This window comes from Eleutherodactylus coqui, chromosome 1 (assembly GCF_035609145.1).
Source record: "Eleutherodactylus coqui strain aEleCoq1 chromosome 1, aEleCoq1.hap1, whole genome shotgun sequence".
NCBI classification, from domain to species: Eukaryota; Metazoa; Chordata; class Amphibia; order Anura; family Eleutherodactylidae; genus Eleutherodactylus; species Eleutherodactylus coqui.
Genome location: NC_089837.1, coordinates 44,810,585 through 44,825,345, shown reverse-complemented (window position 1 = coordinate 44,825,345; position 14,761 = coordinate 44,810,585). Strand labels below are relative to the sequence as shown.

Here is a 14,761-nt window from a genome sequence, read left to right as displayed (position 1 = left end):
CCGGATAGGATCACCTTTATGTTGGATCTGTTTTTCCAGCCAAATGTCCTGTCGGACCTTTTATAGGAATGAGAGAACGAAAGTTCCATAACTTAGTACAGCCCTCCTCATGTCTAGCATACTTAGAGGCCACAAAATCTTTCAGAAAGTCTGATAAACTGTTTGTTCAATTTCAGGGGCCGGCCAAAAGAAAGACCACTTCTAAAGACTCGATTGCTCAATGGGTCAGGTGAGCCATCCAAGAGGCTTACAAATCCCAGGGCGTCCCCCCTCCTGAAGGACTGAAGGCCCACTCCAATCAGGCCATAACGTGTTCTTGTGCTGAGAAAGCCCACGTCTTTACTGATCAGATTTGCAGGGCCACCCCATGGGCTAGAAGCCACACACTTGTAAAACTTTACAGACTTGACCTAGAGTCTGGGCAAGATATGGCCTTTGGTTGGAAGGTGTTACAGGCTGTAATCATTCCCTAAAGCCCTTCTTTCCTCAATCGTAAGCTGTCATGATGACGAGGGGAAAATGGGGAATTAACAGTAGGATAAATTTCTTTCTTGAGGTCATCATGACAGCATATGTCCCCCCCCCCCCATCCCGCCTGTATATTTTTTATTTCTTGTCACATGAGGTTAATGTGTGGATGTAAATTTTTATTTTCTGTTGAAGGTGTGTGAAGACATTAAAACACACCTTCTGGTTAGGAAACTAGTCACTGTGGTTATGCCCCCAGGGCATCAGAGGACAACCTCCAACGTATGCTGTCATGGTGACCTCAAGAAAAGGAATTTATTCTACCATTAATTTCCATTTTCTCACCTCATAATTTAATTTACCACAAAATTTTGGTTCTTTACTTTATTGCTTACAAAAGAAAGGATTCTTTTTAGGAAGGAAATTGGTTAGAAACCCTTTCTTCTTATTCCCTGCTTTTCCAGGATTTTATCAAGCTCTGGCCCCAACTGATACTTCCCCTGGAAAGGGATGGAACATAATATACTTTCTGGAGACAGTGTCTCCTGCCCAGGCCATAAGCCATAGAGCCGCCTTGCAGAGTTTCCCAGTGCACTTATCAGAAGTGCACTGATTCTGCTGAGGCGTCTGCCAGAAATCCGATTTTTGAGCAGATGCCAAACTTGATGTTTTCCTCCCTGGCGTTTCTCTGTTTTAGATGAGTTTCTAGTTGCAAAAGCCACAGGTACATAGGAGCGTGCAACGGAGGTGGCCGCTATGTACGTCTCTACCAGACTAGATGTAGACTCCCACGATTTCTTAAGGAGAAAATCTACCCTCTTAGCCATGCGATCTTTCAGCTGGGAAGCCTCCTCAAATGGCAGGGAGCTCTTTATAATGACTTTGGCCACTTGTGTGTCAACTTTGGGCACCTCACCCCAGAGTTTTGTATCTTCTGGTGCAAACAGGAGCCTGTCTTTAAATTCTCAGGAGATAGCCAGCCTTTTCTCAGTGTTTTCCCATTTGTCTATCACGAGGTGTTTTAGGGTCTCATTCATGGGAAAAATTATTTTACGACATGACCTTTAGATCCCCAAACATTTAGTCCTGAACAGAACGTGGTTGCTGGTCGTCCACCATCTCCCATAGTATTTCAAACTGCTTGCCGCAATTACTCAATGTTCTGGTTCGAAAAATATTTCTTATAGTCATCAACGATTAGAGGGTTATTAACTCCGAAAGTTCCCCCTCCAAAAACTCTTGGCTTTAGATAGTTCAAATGTGGCAGATGCGTAACCCTGAGTATGGGCCCTTTTTGCTGGCCTACAAGGGTCCAGCTGGGTGACTGGTTCCACTTTTAATGCTTGGCGGAGACTATCCATTAGAGATTTTTGCTCCTCGCTGAATATTTTTGCCATACAATGACATGGATTTATTTTGGGGTCCACGGCGTAATCAATAGGAATGATTGCACCCTTCCAGATTTACGTTCAGAGATTGTGCGCACAATGGAAGAGATCACAAGGAGACAAGACTGTCAGTGTAGAAAGTCTTCCTGACTCTGTTTATTAGTAGGCGTATAGCATCTTATATAGCATGATGAGTTAATCGTCCTTTCTGGGCAGCAGGAAGCAATACGTGGTTAGAAATCAAAGCATGGGATTGGGTGGTCCAAATATGGTCTTTTTATATCCCGTCCTGCGTGAGTTGCTTTCGTCATGGACGTCCAACATCACGTGTTTTCAGATGAAGAGCCAGCGCCATCTTTCTGAGTTTGATGAAGGGGGCGGGAATGAGCATTGTGTCGTCAAATGACGCCAGAGGGTTATGTGCGGGTAAAATATTGTGCCAACATAGAGTGGACATTAAGTAAATGTTGTTTATTAACAATTTTGTGTGGTACTTGAATTTGTGCCCAATGTCCACGGGCGGATTTGATTTGTAGGAGATCCACAAATCAAGTCATCCATAGGGATGGCTTAGCGTCAGCACATCAATTTAAAGCATGCAGATGTAATTTTTTCCCAGTGTGCGCATCACAGCATGCTCCATTTTTTGGAGATTTCCGCACGAACTGCTTCCATCAAAGTCATGGAAGGTGTCTGATCCGTGGCACATCCTGCAGCTGCCCCTCTGGACGTGCTGCGGATCTACGGGAATGCGGGAGTAAATAAAAAAAATGACTGTGCATGTCCACGGTACACCGAGTGCATCTGCCGTGGACAGAGAAGACCTTCAGCGGCTCCGGACAGGTAAGTTAATGTTTTTTAGGCCTCATGGCTGCGGCCACAGGTGGAAACCATGCGTTTTTTTTCCTATCAAGTTGATATTGCCGTAATCATACTGACCCGCAAAATTAAGTAACCTGTCATGTTTACTGTACCATAAGTGCAGTAAAAATACCCCCCCCACCTCCAAAATGGTGAACTTGTTTTTTTTTTTTTCCCCCATTACACCTTGCTTTTATATTTTTTATGTTACATTAAATGGTAGCACTTTGAAAAATACAGGCTTGAAAAAAATAGCTCTTATGTAGCCGTGTCACTGCAGGAAGTGGGGAGGACAAGAAAAAAAACAGTAAAGGGCTGCAGCGGGAAGTGTTTAAAACTACAGTATGGTTTTAAAGTAGTGGAGTATTTTAAAAAAAAATGTTGAAATTGATTGTGTTCTGGTACGACTTTAAAAAAAAATCATTTTAAATTTAAGTTCCATAAACATGTAATTAATATACATCCCCACACGTCTTGATCTGAATAATAGTAATGCCCTCCTATTAACTTTAACAGTAAATGCTGAGGTTTTTTTTATGAAAGGTGGAATTGCTTTTTTTATACATTTATCAAACAAAAAAAATCGTATGCCTTAAATATACCCCAAAATTATTCCTTTTAAAAGAAAAAAAATTTGTCCTGCAGGAAATAAGGCCTCAAACAACTGTGCAGTTGGTCCTGGCAGATGATGGTAACGGTCTTAGGACAGGAGAGTTTGTGTGCAGACCGGAGGGTGGGAGCCTAACGCTACATAACGTCCAAAACCGTGTAGAACTAGGCTCCTCCCACCCCCTTCCTCCTCCGGGCTGCACTTCAGTAGAATGGAACCCGTATTACAAGCAGTTTCAGGTGCTCATTCTGTCCCAAAATCCACAATGTGAACATAAACTTAGCAATAAAAAAAGACTAGTGCCAAGGAAGCAAAAAATGAAAAATGGGGGTCATTCTGTGGTGGGATGCAAAGAAACCAAAGCAGTTTCTCTCAGGAAGTAGAGAAAGTTTATTTGTACTAGGTTCAGGGGAGTAGTCTCTCAAATTCTGAGCCCTGAACACAGGGAGCTTGCACATTCTTTTTATACAACTTGCACATTAAAGGGGTTCTGTCACTAAAAAAGAAAAATTCTATGCTTATCTACTCCTCCCCCAACAGTCAACTTACCAGATCTTCACCTCCCCTATCTTCTCCTGTCTCCTGCAGTCCGGGGGGGGGGAGGGAGGGAGGGAGAGGGAGTCACTTTGCCTCCAGCTACCTGACTCCTCTCCTTCCTGTGAGGTTACGTACATTTGGTTGGCAGTCTTCTGCCTATTTTCTTCAGAGATTGCTCATGCGAACTGTCTCTGAAATAGATTACAATTCCTTCCCAGGCAGTGAAGCTACAGCACAGGGATGTGACCTTCACTGACGCAGCGGGTAGGAATTTGAGATATGCAGCCCTCATAACAAGCTGGTCCCAGCCTGCAGTGAGCTGACTTGGGGCACTGGAGAAGCTCAACCAGGAGAAAATATGATAAGGAGACAAACAGGGAAGGAATAGGTAAGTTTAGATAATTTTTTTTTTTTAAATGACAAAACCCCTTTAAACATTCTTTCTTATCTATATGTATGCTGATTGGTCAGTTTTTACTGCATTTCCCATGTAAGCGCAGTAAACTTTTCTCAATATAAACTGTCTCAATCCATTGTCCTTAATTAGGCATACTTGCGTCCTCCATTTTATGGCATCCACCATCTTACTTGTATTAACTTTCTTATCCTGATCCCGACTACCACAGTTCAGATGTTAAAAAAAAATATACACGTGTTAAAATAATACACACACACACAAATGCCAACAAAGGGTGCAGCAGTTACGTGTTGTCCTTCCTGGTACCACAGCTCCAATGCTTGGAGACGGGACTGGCACATGACTGCTATGTCTTCTGATTGCTTACAAATGGCTGGCAGGTGGTAACCAAAGCCCAACAGGATAGCGGAGGCAGATGTAATGGATTGGGCATGAAGGTTTGTTAGAACGTTTGTCCAATTATCGGCCACGTAAAGCTGAACCTAATGACTTTGATTTTGGCAGCATATTTCCTAATGTGAACTCGGGATTGACTGATGAAGTAGATAGGTTGGGTAGAATCCGATCTAAGGCCGCATGCCGACAGCTGTCTGTTGGCAGTACTGAAAACAATTTTCTTCCACATGGAGGAGAGCTACTTATATATTGACAAACTGATACAATTAACATTGCTCCTATTTATTTTCTACTTTTGATATTAAACAAGGTTGAACTGATTTTCCCCTAAAAATTAACTGGCTTCTTAGCCAAAAAAAAAAAAGAACCTAAATTGATGACCCATTCGGGTTGAGGTACTAGTAATATATAAGACCTGATGGTCCATTGCTGCTTTACAGTGAATGTCCACCTTATTAGAGCCCCTGGCCCTTTCACGGTTCAAGCTTCCCCGTATGTAAATCGCAGCTAACTCCAATGCCGGTGCTCCAACTAACGTGTTCCTTAGCACAGATATAACAGCAGATGACTAGTTCTGGGGTCATTGCCATTTAAGAGAAACAGAAAGACAGGACTCCAGTGGGAAAAACGGTACAAAACTTGTATTGCTGAGCAGTGAAAAACATCACCGGCACAGAAGAATCCAGATTTGTGTTGCACCGAGCTGATGGGATGTCAGAATTTGGCACAAACAGCATTAATCGATGACCCCTTCCTGTCTAGTGTCTACAGCTCAGGCTTGTGGAGGTGGAGTAATGGTGGGGGAAATGTTTTCCTGGTGCACCCTAGGTCCTCTGATACTTGCAGATGGACGCCACAACAAATTGCTGCCGTTCTAAAAGCCAAAGGCGACCTAACGTGCTATTTGATGGGGGACTCTTAATAGTGACCAGTTAGTGTAGGTTCTAGTACTGGATCCTCTGGTTTTGGCCTTGAAGAATTTAAACAAATGAAAACTAAATAAAACCATTATATTTAAGCCTCCTGTATAAATGTAAATGTGCAACAGATGTGTGCAAAGTAATGCTCAGGTTATAATGCAAGGCTGGAGCGGATCCCGAGGTGTTATGTGGTCAACCCAAGGGTAGACAAGAAACCGCTTCCATGTAGTTTAAACTTCCCTTTAGTCTTCTATATTTGTTTTCCCCTCAGATCTACCAGAAGATCCCTGTGTCGGACCCCTCCCCTGGACGCACACGGAGCATTGTCTGCACCATCCAGAAGATGTGTCTGTCCAACGGCCCCCTGGTGTTCCGCAACAGATTTCCACTCATTTATCTGCCATGCGCTGTGCTGTTGGCCGTCCTCAGCTGGCAGTACCTGAGCAGATTCCAGGCCTTGGACTAGGTGCACACGGGCCAGTGACCTGGGACAAGATGCCATCACACATAAATATGGGAGTAGTTGGTGTGTTACCACCCCTCCCTACACACACACACACACACACACACCACACCTTTCACCAATATTGTCTTGAAGGATTATGGGAAAGGATATTTTGGTTAAATTGATCTCGGGGGGGGAGTGGAAGGGGGCTGCCATTTTTCTTTATAAGATCTTAGGGAAATTTGCCATTGATGCAGCATCATATATTAGAGACACCAGCCATTTCTTAACAAAACTTAATGATCTTTAAATAACTGAATCTATGCTCCTGGTAACACTTGATGTAGTTGCTCTCTATACATCAATAAGACATCATAAGGGCCTTGAGGTGGGACAATACTACCTTGAGGATTCTGATCTCTCTCCTGCTAGTAGATCCTTTGCCCTGTTGCTGCTGGAATTTATCCTTAGCAAAAACTATTTTGTTTTTGACGGGCGGTATTACTGGCAGCGACAGGGCACTGCGATGGGCTCCAATATGGCGAGGTAATATAGAAAGGGGTCAGAAAACTGAAAATTTGCAAAACTGAACACTGCCGGATCTCCTGCCTGAAGGTCTGCAGATGCGAGCCAGGCATCGATCATCTCACGTCGCAGGCAACGAGGGCAGGCTGCCAGACGGAGATCCCACATCAGCAGTGCCGCACGCCACTTAAAGGTAATAGTCACATAGCACAGCAGCGCCCACAGCCAATCAGAAGCAGGGGGTGTTTACAAATGTCAACACTGCTGTAATATGTTACCCACACTAACTTGCGGTGGTGACATAATATAACAGTACTCGTTGAGAGTCCAGAGGGGAAAAAAGGATATTGTTTTCCAGGAGCGGATCAGCACAGATAACTAGGACTGTGGGCCTGATATTCATCCTGTGTTCTGCCTCCCTGTCTCGCTACCAATTCTGGCTACACCCGTGCTGTGCTTTGGGTTATGTATTGTTGAACTGTTTAGTGTTGGTGTTGCAAGTAAAGCAACATTGCCGACCATTCCGGCTTAGTTTTCAACTATATTCTGTGTATGTGGACCATCATTTCATCATCCAGCTTCAGCACAGGGGAAGGAAGGGTGGCGTTGCCCATGAAAACCCAAAAGAAGAACCAAGGTAACAGAACTCCTGGTTAACCACTACTCTAATAGCCTGGCTCTGGCCCTGTAGGACGGGTCTCTGGCTACCCTCCAGGTGGGAGGCATTAGTGCCATCATGACAAGGCCGACTACTCATCCCCGCTGTCTCCTAGGCTAGGGCCTGCTCCTTGGATGCTGCACCGGTGTCCCACTTTTCCCAGGGTTCCTAAGCAGGCAGTCTTTGGTCCTGCTTTTGGGACGTCTAGTCCCAGTGAAGGTGATTACCAGCCAGAGTGCCGCAGCTCCCTGGCTGGTAATGACTCGGTGGTGCTGCTGCGGGATGCACACACTGACGGCAGTGTATGCCCCCGTGATCCTCCTTCCCTGACCTCTCCTCATTGGCTCTGCAGGAGGAGAGCAAAAGAAAGGAGATGTCCAGGCGCACACACTTCCGCCCCGCAACAGTGCTAATAATAGTGTCGCCTATATTAGCTCCAGTAGTATTACTACTGAGGCCACTGTGGGGTCGCTATAACCAGTGGAGCTATCGTGGGGGTCATTATGACTACTGAGGCCACTGTTATTATGGAAGCCACCATGGGGAACACTATTACTACTGAGGCCACCGTGGGGGTCACTATTACTACTGGGGCTGATATAGGGGACACTATTACTACTGTGCATGTCAGCATACGTCAAACTGCTTGTTTACACATTGCGGAATGTCCACAACAGAAATTTCCGTGGCAAATTCCCTATTCAAAAAAAACAGTACCAATGGTACAGAATTTGACTGTTTTTTGGTTGCAGAAATGCTGCTTCCTGTCTTTTTTTGAAACTGCTCTGTACTTTTTATAATGATGGAAGTAAAATCATACGTTGTTATAAGCCCTTTGTCCTGCTTTGACCCTGGGAAAATCTTTTCACCCTACTCAGGGTTTCTTCTGCGTGAGCATTGAGCCTGAGAACTTCTCCAGTAAACTGTGTTACTTTACCTTCGGCTTCCATTATCTTCTAATTAGACCCTTCATTTATATTTGAGGTGGGCACACTCCTCTTCCTGAACCATGCCTGAACATTATTTACCTTTGTCTTCAGCCACATCATTTCTTGGTCAGCCCATAACTTGGATGCAGTTTCTTCATCTATCCCTCTCGGTTTTTCTAACTCTCTTGCTAGGCTGGAACTACCCTCACACTCTCGGTCTAGCTTTGCCCTAATAATAGCTAGCTACTCCTGAAGCCTAGCTATCAGGCCGGGCTCACACTAGCGGATCGGATGCCGCATGCGGGAGGCCCACAGCAGATTCCGGCTGTGAGCCCAGCCGGCGACCCTGTGTACCTGAATTTACTGTAGTGTGCATGACCGCGGAGGCTCGCCGTCGGTCATGTGCAGTACAGTTTGGTTTTTTAAATTGCATTGGCCGTGCCGTCGCTTGGCGATGACGCGGGTACCTGCAGCCCATACACAATGTTAATTGCGTATGGGCTGTGGGTTGGACATCCTCCATTGACTTTAATGGAGACGATCCGTGGCAAAATAGAGAATGCTGCGATTTTCCTTTGCTCATGGAATATGCAATTCTATCCTTGAGTGTGAGCAAAAAAGCGAAGCTACATGCTTTTCAATGCCCACGTTTTGCTGTTCATCTGCCGCGCGGACCCCAATTGTTGATTCTGCAATTGGAATCCGCCCGTGTGAGCCCGGCCTTATTATATCAGTCTTGACACAACTGGCTTCTTTCCTTTCCTACTGTAGATCTACACCCCCACAGAACCGAGGGACATATGACTTTTCTCTGTTTTCCTATGTGCCCCCTGTACTTGCAAAGAAATTTTTACTGTATTATCTGACTCCCACTGGCATTTACTGCACCCCAACCCAGGCAGGGAAAATTAACAGTCTCAGTGCCCCACATTTGTCACGGTTTAATGCATTATACCTTTGATTGCTAGTAGCAACGACACCAGTTTCACCCAAAACTGTGCTAGCTAAATCACTCTTTGATTTGGCAACAATTGCATTTAATTTTCACATCATCACACATTTCATTTTGTCCATTAACCTAACTCCTAGGGGCACATTTGAGCTATTCCCCACATATACTCTTTTCTTAGGGCGCCCACCCACTGGCGATTTTTTTCCCTGCGAAATTCGCAGCATTTTTTTCTCTGCAGGGGTCTATGGGACTTGTAATGTTAAAATCGCGATCGCGCAAAATCGCGATTTCGCGGTAAATTGCGATTTTGCGCGATCACGATTTTAACATTACAAGTCCCATAGACCCCTGCAGAGAAAAAAATGCTGCGAATTTCGCAGGGAAAAAAATCGCCAGTGGGTGGGCGCCCTCAGATGTCAATTCACACTGTGCAGATTGCACTGCGCCATCCTGCAAAGAAAACCTGTTAAGCGCATCACATGACTTTGCATAAATATTATCCCAATTTTTTTTCTAGTAGCTCTTTTTGCAACAGACAGATCCAGCAGCACAATAATAACACAGAGTCCATCAGACTTTGCAAGTCCATGCTGCACCCCGGTACCATTCCCTGGGACGGTCTCACCACACTGCAGACTTGTCTCGTGGTACTGCAGCTCCTCAGGACACATTGATGTCGGACCTTGGACACAGTTCACATTGCCAGATAGTGGAACTCCAACCACCATTTTTACTGGCCTCCTGGCCAGAGGACATTCAAGAGTATCTGCAGCAAAAGTCCTCTTACGTAATTGTGACAGCTACATGCCGTTCGTGTTTATTAATACTGGTAACCGGAACAGTCCATCTCAGCCCTCTTAGCTTTGTGGACTGCAGCACAATCCTGTGTGAGACACTTGCAACTGCATCACCAAATGGAAGGGACTTGTTATTTGTATAGCACCAACTTATTCCACAGCGCTTTCAGGTTATTTATTACCACCACCAAGCTGGGTACTCATTTTACCAACTTTAGAAGGATGGAAGGCTCAGTCAAACTTGAGCCGGCTACCTGAAACATGCAGGGATTAAATTCGCAACCTGCAGGTTGTGAGTAAGAGCTTAGGATTCCATTCTGCTGCCTTAACACTCTGCGCCACACGAGGCTCCTGCACACAACCCCAGCTCCTGTCAATATCACTCTTAGCGACAGCCGTCCGTTCCTCTTGCACTTCAGCTGGTCCAGTAACTTGGACTTTAGTTATAATAATAATAATCTTTATTTGTATAGCGCCAACATATTCCGCAGCGCTTACAAAGACGGGGAATACAGGAAGACAAAAGTCCAAAAATTACAGAACCAAGGTTACATGTAGTAATCCGGTGATGGAAACAATAGGGGTGAGGCTCCTGCTCCAACGAGCTTACATACTACAAGTAATGGGGTGATACAGAAGGTAAAGGGCTGGAGATGTCCCCAGTATGCTAAGGTGGCGAGTGAGGGAGGCTATACACATAAACAATGGTCAGAAATTAAGCCGTGTGATAGCAGAATTGGTATGACTGCACGGGCAGTTGATGGTGGCTAGCAGGGATTGCAGTCAATAGATCAGGGAGCAATGTTATCAGGCGGTGTACAGAGGGGTTTGGTTTAGGGGATATGGTATGCCTCCCTGAAGAAGTGTGTTTTTAGAGCACGCTCGAAGCTTTGTGAGTCCTGGATTGCCTGGACAGCCTTTGGTTTATAAGTACACTCCCAGCTCTACTCACCTCTGGAGCGATGTCTGGGTAGCCTGTAAATGAAAGTCCAGGACCAAGCAGAGCAACATGGATCACATTGCAACACCACAGAGGGATGACCCCAAACACTTGACTACTGTGCAGAGCTGGGAGGGATAGGTGTTTGCTTGTCACGGCGGCACTTACCATGCTTTGGTCCCAGAGGGATATCATGTAGCCAAGGCCAGAGCAGGATTGTAAGCCACCTTTGACACCCCTAGGATAAGGAATGCCAATGAACGGGTTGATGGGGGTAGTAGTCACTCGCGACACCACCGTAACCACACACTATTATGCTACATGGTGGAGAATAGGAACACAGCGACTTGTGTATAGTACCTCGGGTCCACAGGAACTGTTGAGGCCCGGTATAACTTTACTTAAAGATTCAACTTTACAAAACAGGTATTCAAAGCAAGGCAGGTACAATTCACTTTCAATGCCAGCACATTAGAGCTCAGAGGTCAGGGAGGATACACAGAATGAATACGGTCCTACAGTCCACATGACCTGTACGGTACTGCTCCTGGACTGGGAGCACTCCTGAGGAGGAAGGGGGGTAGGAGTCACTCCGTAGACTCTTTGGCAGACAATTATTGATGGGAAGGCTTAAACAAATATCACCCTGCACAGCAGGTACGTGGGTGTGTCAGTAGCGTACCTTTGTGCGGTGATCCGGACTTTGGAAAAATCTGATGTGTAAACTGGTGCCTGTATGATGGGTTGCTCTATATAGAACTAGTTTGTATTGCTCTCTCTCTCTCATGGTGGGACTTACTCCATTCACAACCAGACTTCACTTGCTAGAGGATATCTCTCCTCTTCCTCCATCTTCACCTACATGGAAACTGAAGGTGCTTCCATTTGGCTCTTTGTTAGCATTCAATCGGTCCCTGAACAAGATGGCACTCACAGATTGAAGATCTCAAACACTCACATTTATAACCTCACTTGTACCAAGTGACATGACAAACTGATACATCTACATGCAGGCAATGATTTTATTAGTGTTAACCTCTCAAGCGCCACAGCTGTGCAACACACACACTGGATATGACAGGACAAGCTTTGCACAGTGCATCTACATAAGACGAGCATTTATGACCTTTATGGAGGGGACCAAGATGGTGTTCTGGGCCACTACAGTTTCCACCCTACTTAAGAATGAAGCTGCCCCAAACCCCTCTAAAACAGAGTGTATACATCTGGAGTTGGCCCATCTTGAGTGTCTGACTTTCATGCCCTTTAAGAACAACACTGCTCAGTCACGGAGTGTGCAAGGCAAAACCTGTAAACACAACTTCTACCTCTGGTCCCCTATATATAAGGATGTACCCACCCCCAGTGTACTATGACTAAAGGAAGTGCCATTTTTATGTGTGGCTTCTATTTATGACAGCGTGTAAAGAACTGTGACTTGCAAGTACATTAGAGTAAAATGTAGGCTTGACAGAATCCAAGAGCACTAGTATTGCTATGCAGCTTCTTTCATTACTTTGCTCCAAAGACTAGTATTGTAAGATCAGTGGAATGAACGTCACTGTATTCTTACGGTGAGGAGAAACACACTGTTACCATACACAAAAATATGAAAAGGCGACTGGCAGGAAGAAGAGAGCAAAAAATATAATCAGAGCAGTCAGTAGCTTAAGTCAATACCGCTGTAATACCCCAATAAACATACAACTTAACATAAGAATAGTCTCACCTTCTACGTCCATTGATACCCATTCATTTGTAAATCCTGATAAGAAGACTTTCATGTCCGGGGCCACTCCATCCCGTGGTTTCAAGTAAATGCAAAGATAACAGGAACAGGACATGCCGTGAAAACATCTTCTTTATTGTTCCAAGTGCTTTACATAATCAGATAGCAGAGAGAATGCGTTTCAGCTCAAGAAGAGCCTTGTTGAACAAGGCTGTTCTTGAGCTGAAATGCGTTCTCTCTGCTATCTGATTATGTAAAGCACTTGAAAAAATAAAGAAGATGTTTTCACGGCATGTCCATGTTCCCAATAAACATACATTCACTGTGCATATTGCCAGAGGCTTAGTCCTTGTCACAGTGTTGCCAAGTGGTAACACGAGGGGGAATTGTTGTAAGGATACATATCACGTCGTGACGCCATTGCTCCCACACTGTTATTCTATACGGCGGAGTAATAAAGACAGAGGCTTGTGTGTCATACCTGAGGACCACAGGAACGGTTGAGACCCGGTAAAACTTTACTTGAAAGAAACTTAAAATAGCCAGCACTTACAGGTACAATTCACTTGCATGAAATTACAGACAGAAGCTCAGAGGTTGGGGGGGGGGTTGGGGGGGGGGGGGGGAAACACAGGAACGATACGGCCCTATAATCCACGTTATCTATATGTCGCCAATCCTGGAAATTGCATATACTCCGCAGGAGGTAAGAAGGTAGGGGCCTCTTCTCATACACTCTGGCAGACAATGATTGAAGAAAGGCTTAGCCTATTTGCATGCTGCACAACATCTGCGTGGGTGTCACAATTACGTACCTCTATGTGGTGATCCTAATGGGACGGCCACACAGGAAAAATAATGCCTGTAGTGTGAACGGGTACCTGGGGGTTGCGTGCGCTCTCTCTGGAAGGGACTCACTCCTTTCACATCCACTCTGCAGATGCTACGGGTAGTCATTCCTCTTCCTCCATCTTCACTAACATGGAAGCTAAAAGTGCTTCCATGCGGCGCTGTATTAGCACTCTCTCTTCCTGAAGATGGACTAAAGGTGGACCTCTTCCCACTCCCAGGCACTCACTTTTATAACCTCAATTATACCACATGACAGAGTAGAAAAAATACATTCAGCAGCAGAGCTGACGGGAATTGATTTTATGGGACTTAACTAGAGATGAGCGAGCACCGAAATGCTCGGGTGCTCGTTACTCGAGACGAACTTTTCGCGATGCTCGAAGGTTCGTTTCGAATAACGAACCCCATTGAAGTCAATTGGCGACCCGAGCATTTTTGTATATCGCCGATGCTCGCTAAGGTTTTCGTTTGTGAAAATCTGGGCAATTCAAGAAAGTGATGGGAACAACACAGCAACGGATAGGGCAGGCGAGGGGCTACATGTTGGGCTGCATCTCAAGTTCGCAGGTCCCACTATTAAGCCACAATAGCGGCAAGAGTGGGCCCCCCCCCTCCCAACAATTTTTACTTCTGAAAAGCCCTCATTAGCATGGCATACCTTTGCTAAGCACCACACTACCTCCAACAAAGCACAATCACTGCCTGCATGACACTCCGCTGCCACTTCTCCTGGGTTACATGCTGCCCAACCCCCCCGCACGACCCAGTGTCTACAGCGCACACCAAACTGTCCCTGCGCAGCCTTCAGCTGCCCTCATGCCACGCCACGCTCATGTCTATTTATAAGTGCGTCTGCCATGAGGAGGAACCGCAGGCACACACTGCAGAGGGTTGGCACGGCTAGGCAGCGACCCTCTTTAAAAGGGGCGGGGCGATAGCCCACAATGCTGTACAGAAGCAATGAGAAATAGAATCCTGTGCCACCGCCATCAGGAGCTGCACACGTGGACATAGCAATGGGGAACCTATGTGCCACACACTATTCATTCTGTCAAGGTGTCTGCATGCCCCAGTCAGACCGCGGTTTTTTATAAATAGTCACAGGCAGGTACAACTGGGAATCCCCAACTCCGCAATGGGAATTCCGTGTGCACCCACAGCATGGGTGGCTCCCTGGAACCCACCCGCTGTACATAAATGAATCCCATTGCAGTTCCCTGGACAGCAGAGCTAACGTCAGATTAAATGCAGGTGGGCTTCGGCCCCCACTGCATGCCCCAACCTGACCGGGCTTTTTAATTCATAGACACAGGCAGGCACAACTCCCTATTGTGAA

At 45.6% G+C, this 14,761-nt stretch overlaps 1 protein-coding gene across 1 annotated transcript in view; it reads left to right on the top strand.

Annotated features, from left to right (window-relative positions):
* LOC136620314 (squalene synthase-like) overlaps nt 1–6,194 on the top strand; it is a 63,146-nt gene extending 56,952 nt beyond the window's left edge. The window contains exon 8 of the mRNA XM_066595015.1: nt 5,870–6,194. Coding sequence (XP_066451112.1) covers nt 5,870–6,064 — 195 coding nt within the window. The 3' untranslated portion in view covers nt 6,065–6,194. The remainder of the gene's footprint in view (nt 1–5,869) is intronic.
* Nucleotides 6,195–14,761: the final 8,567 nt, after the last annotated feature.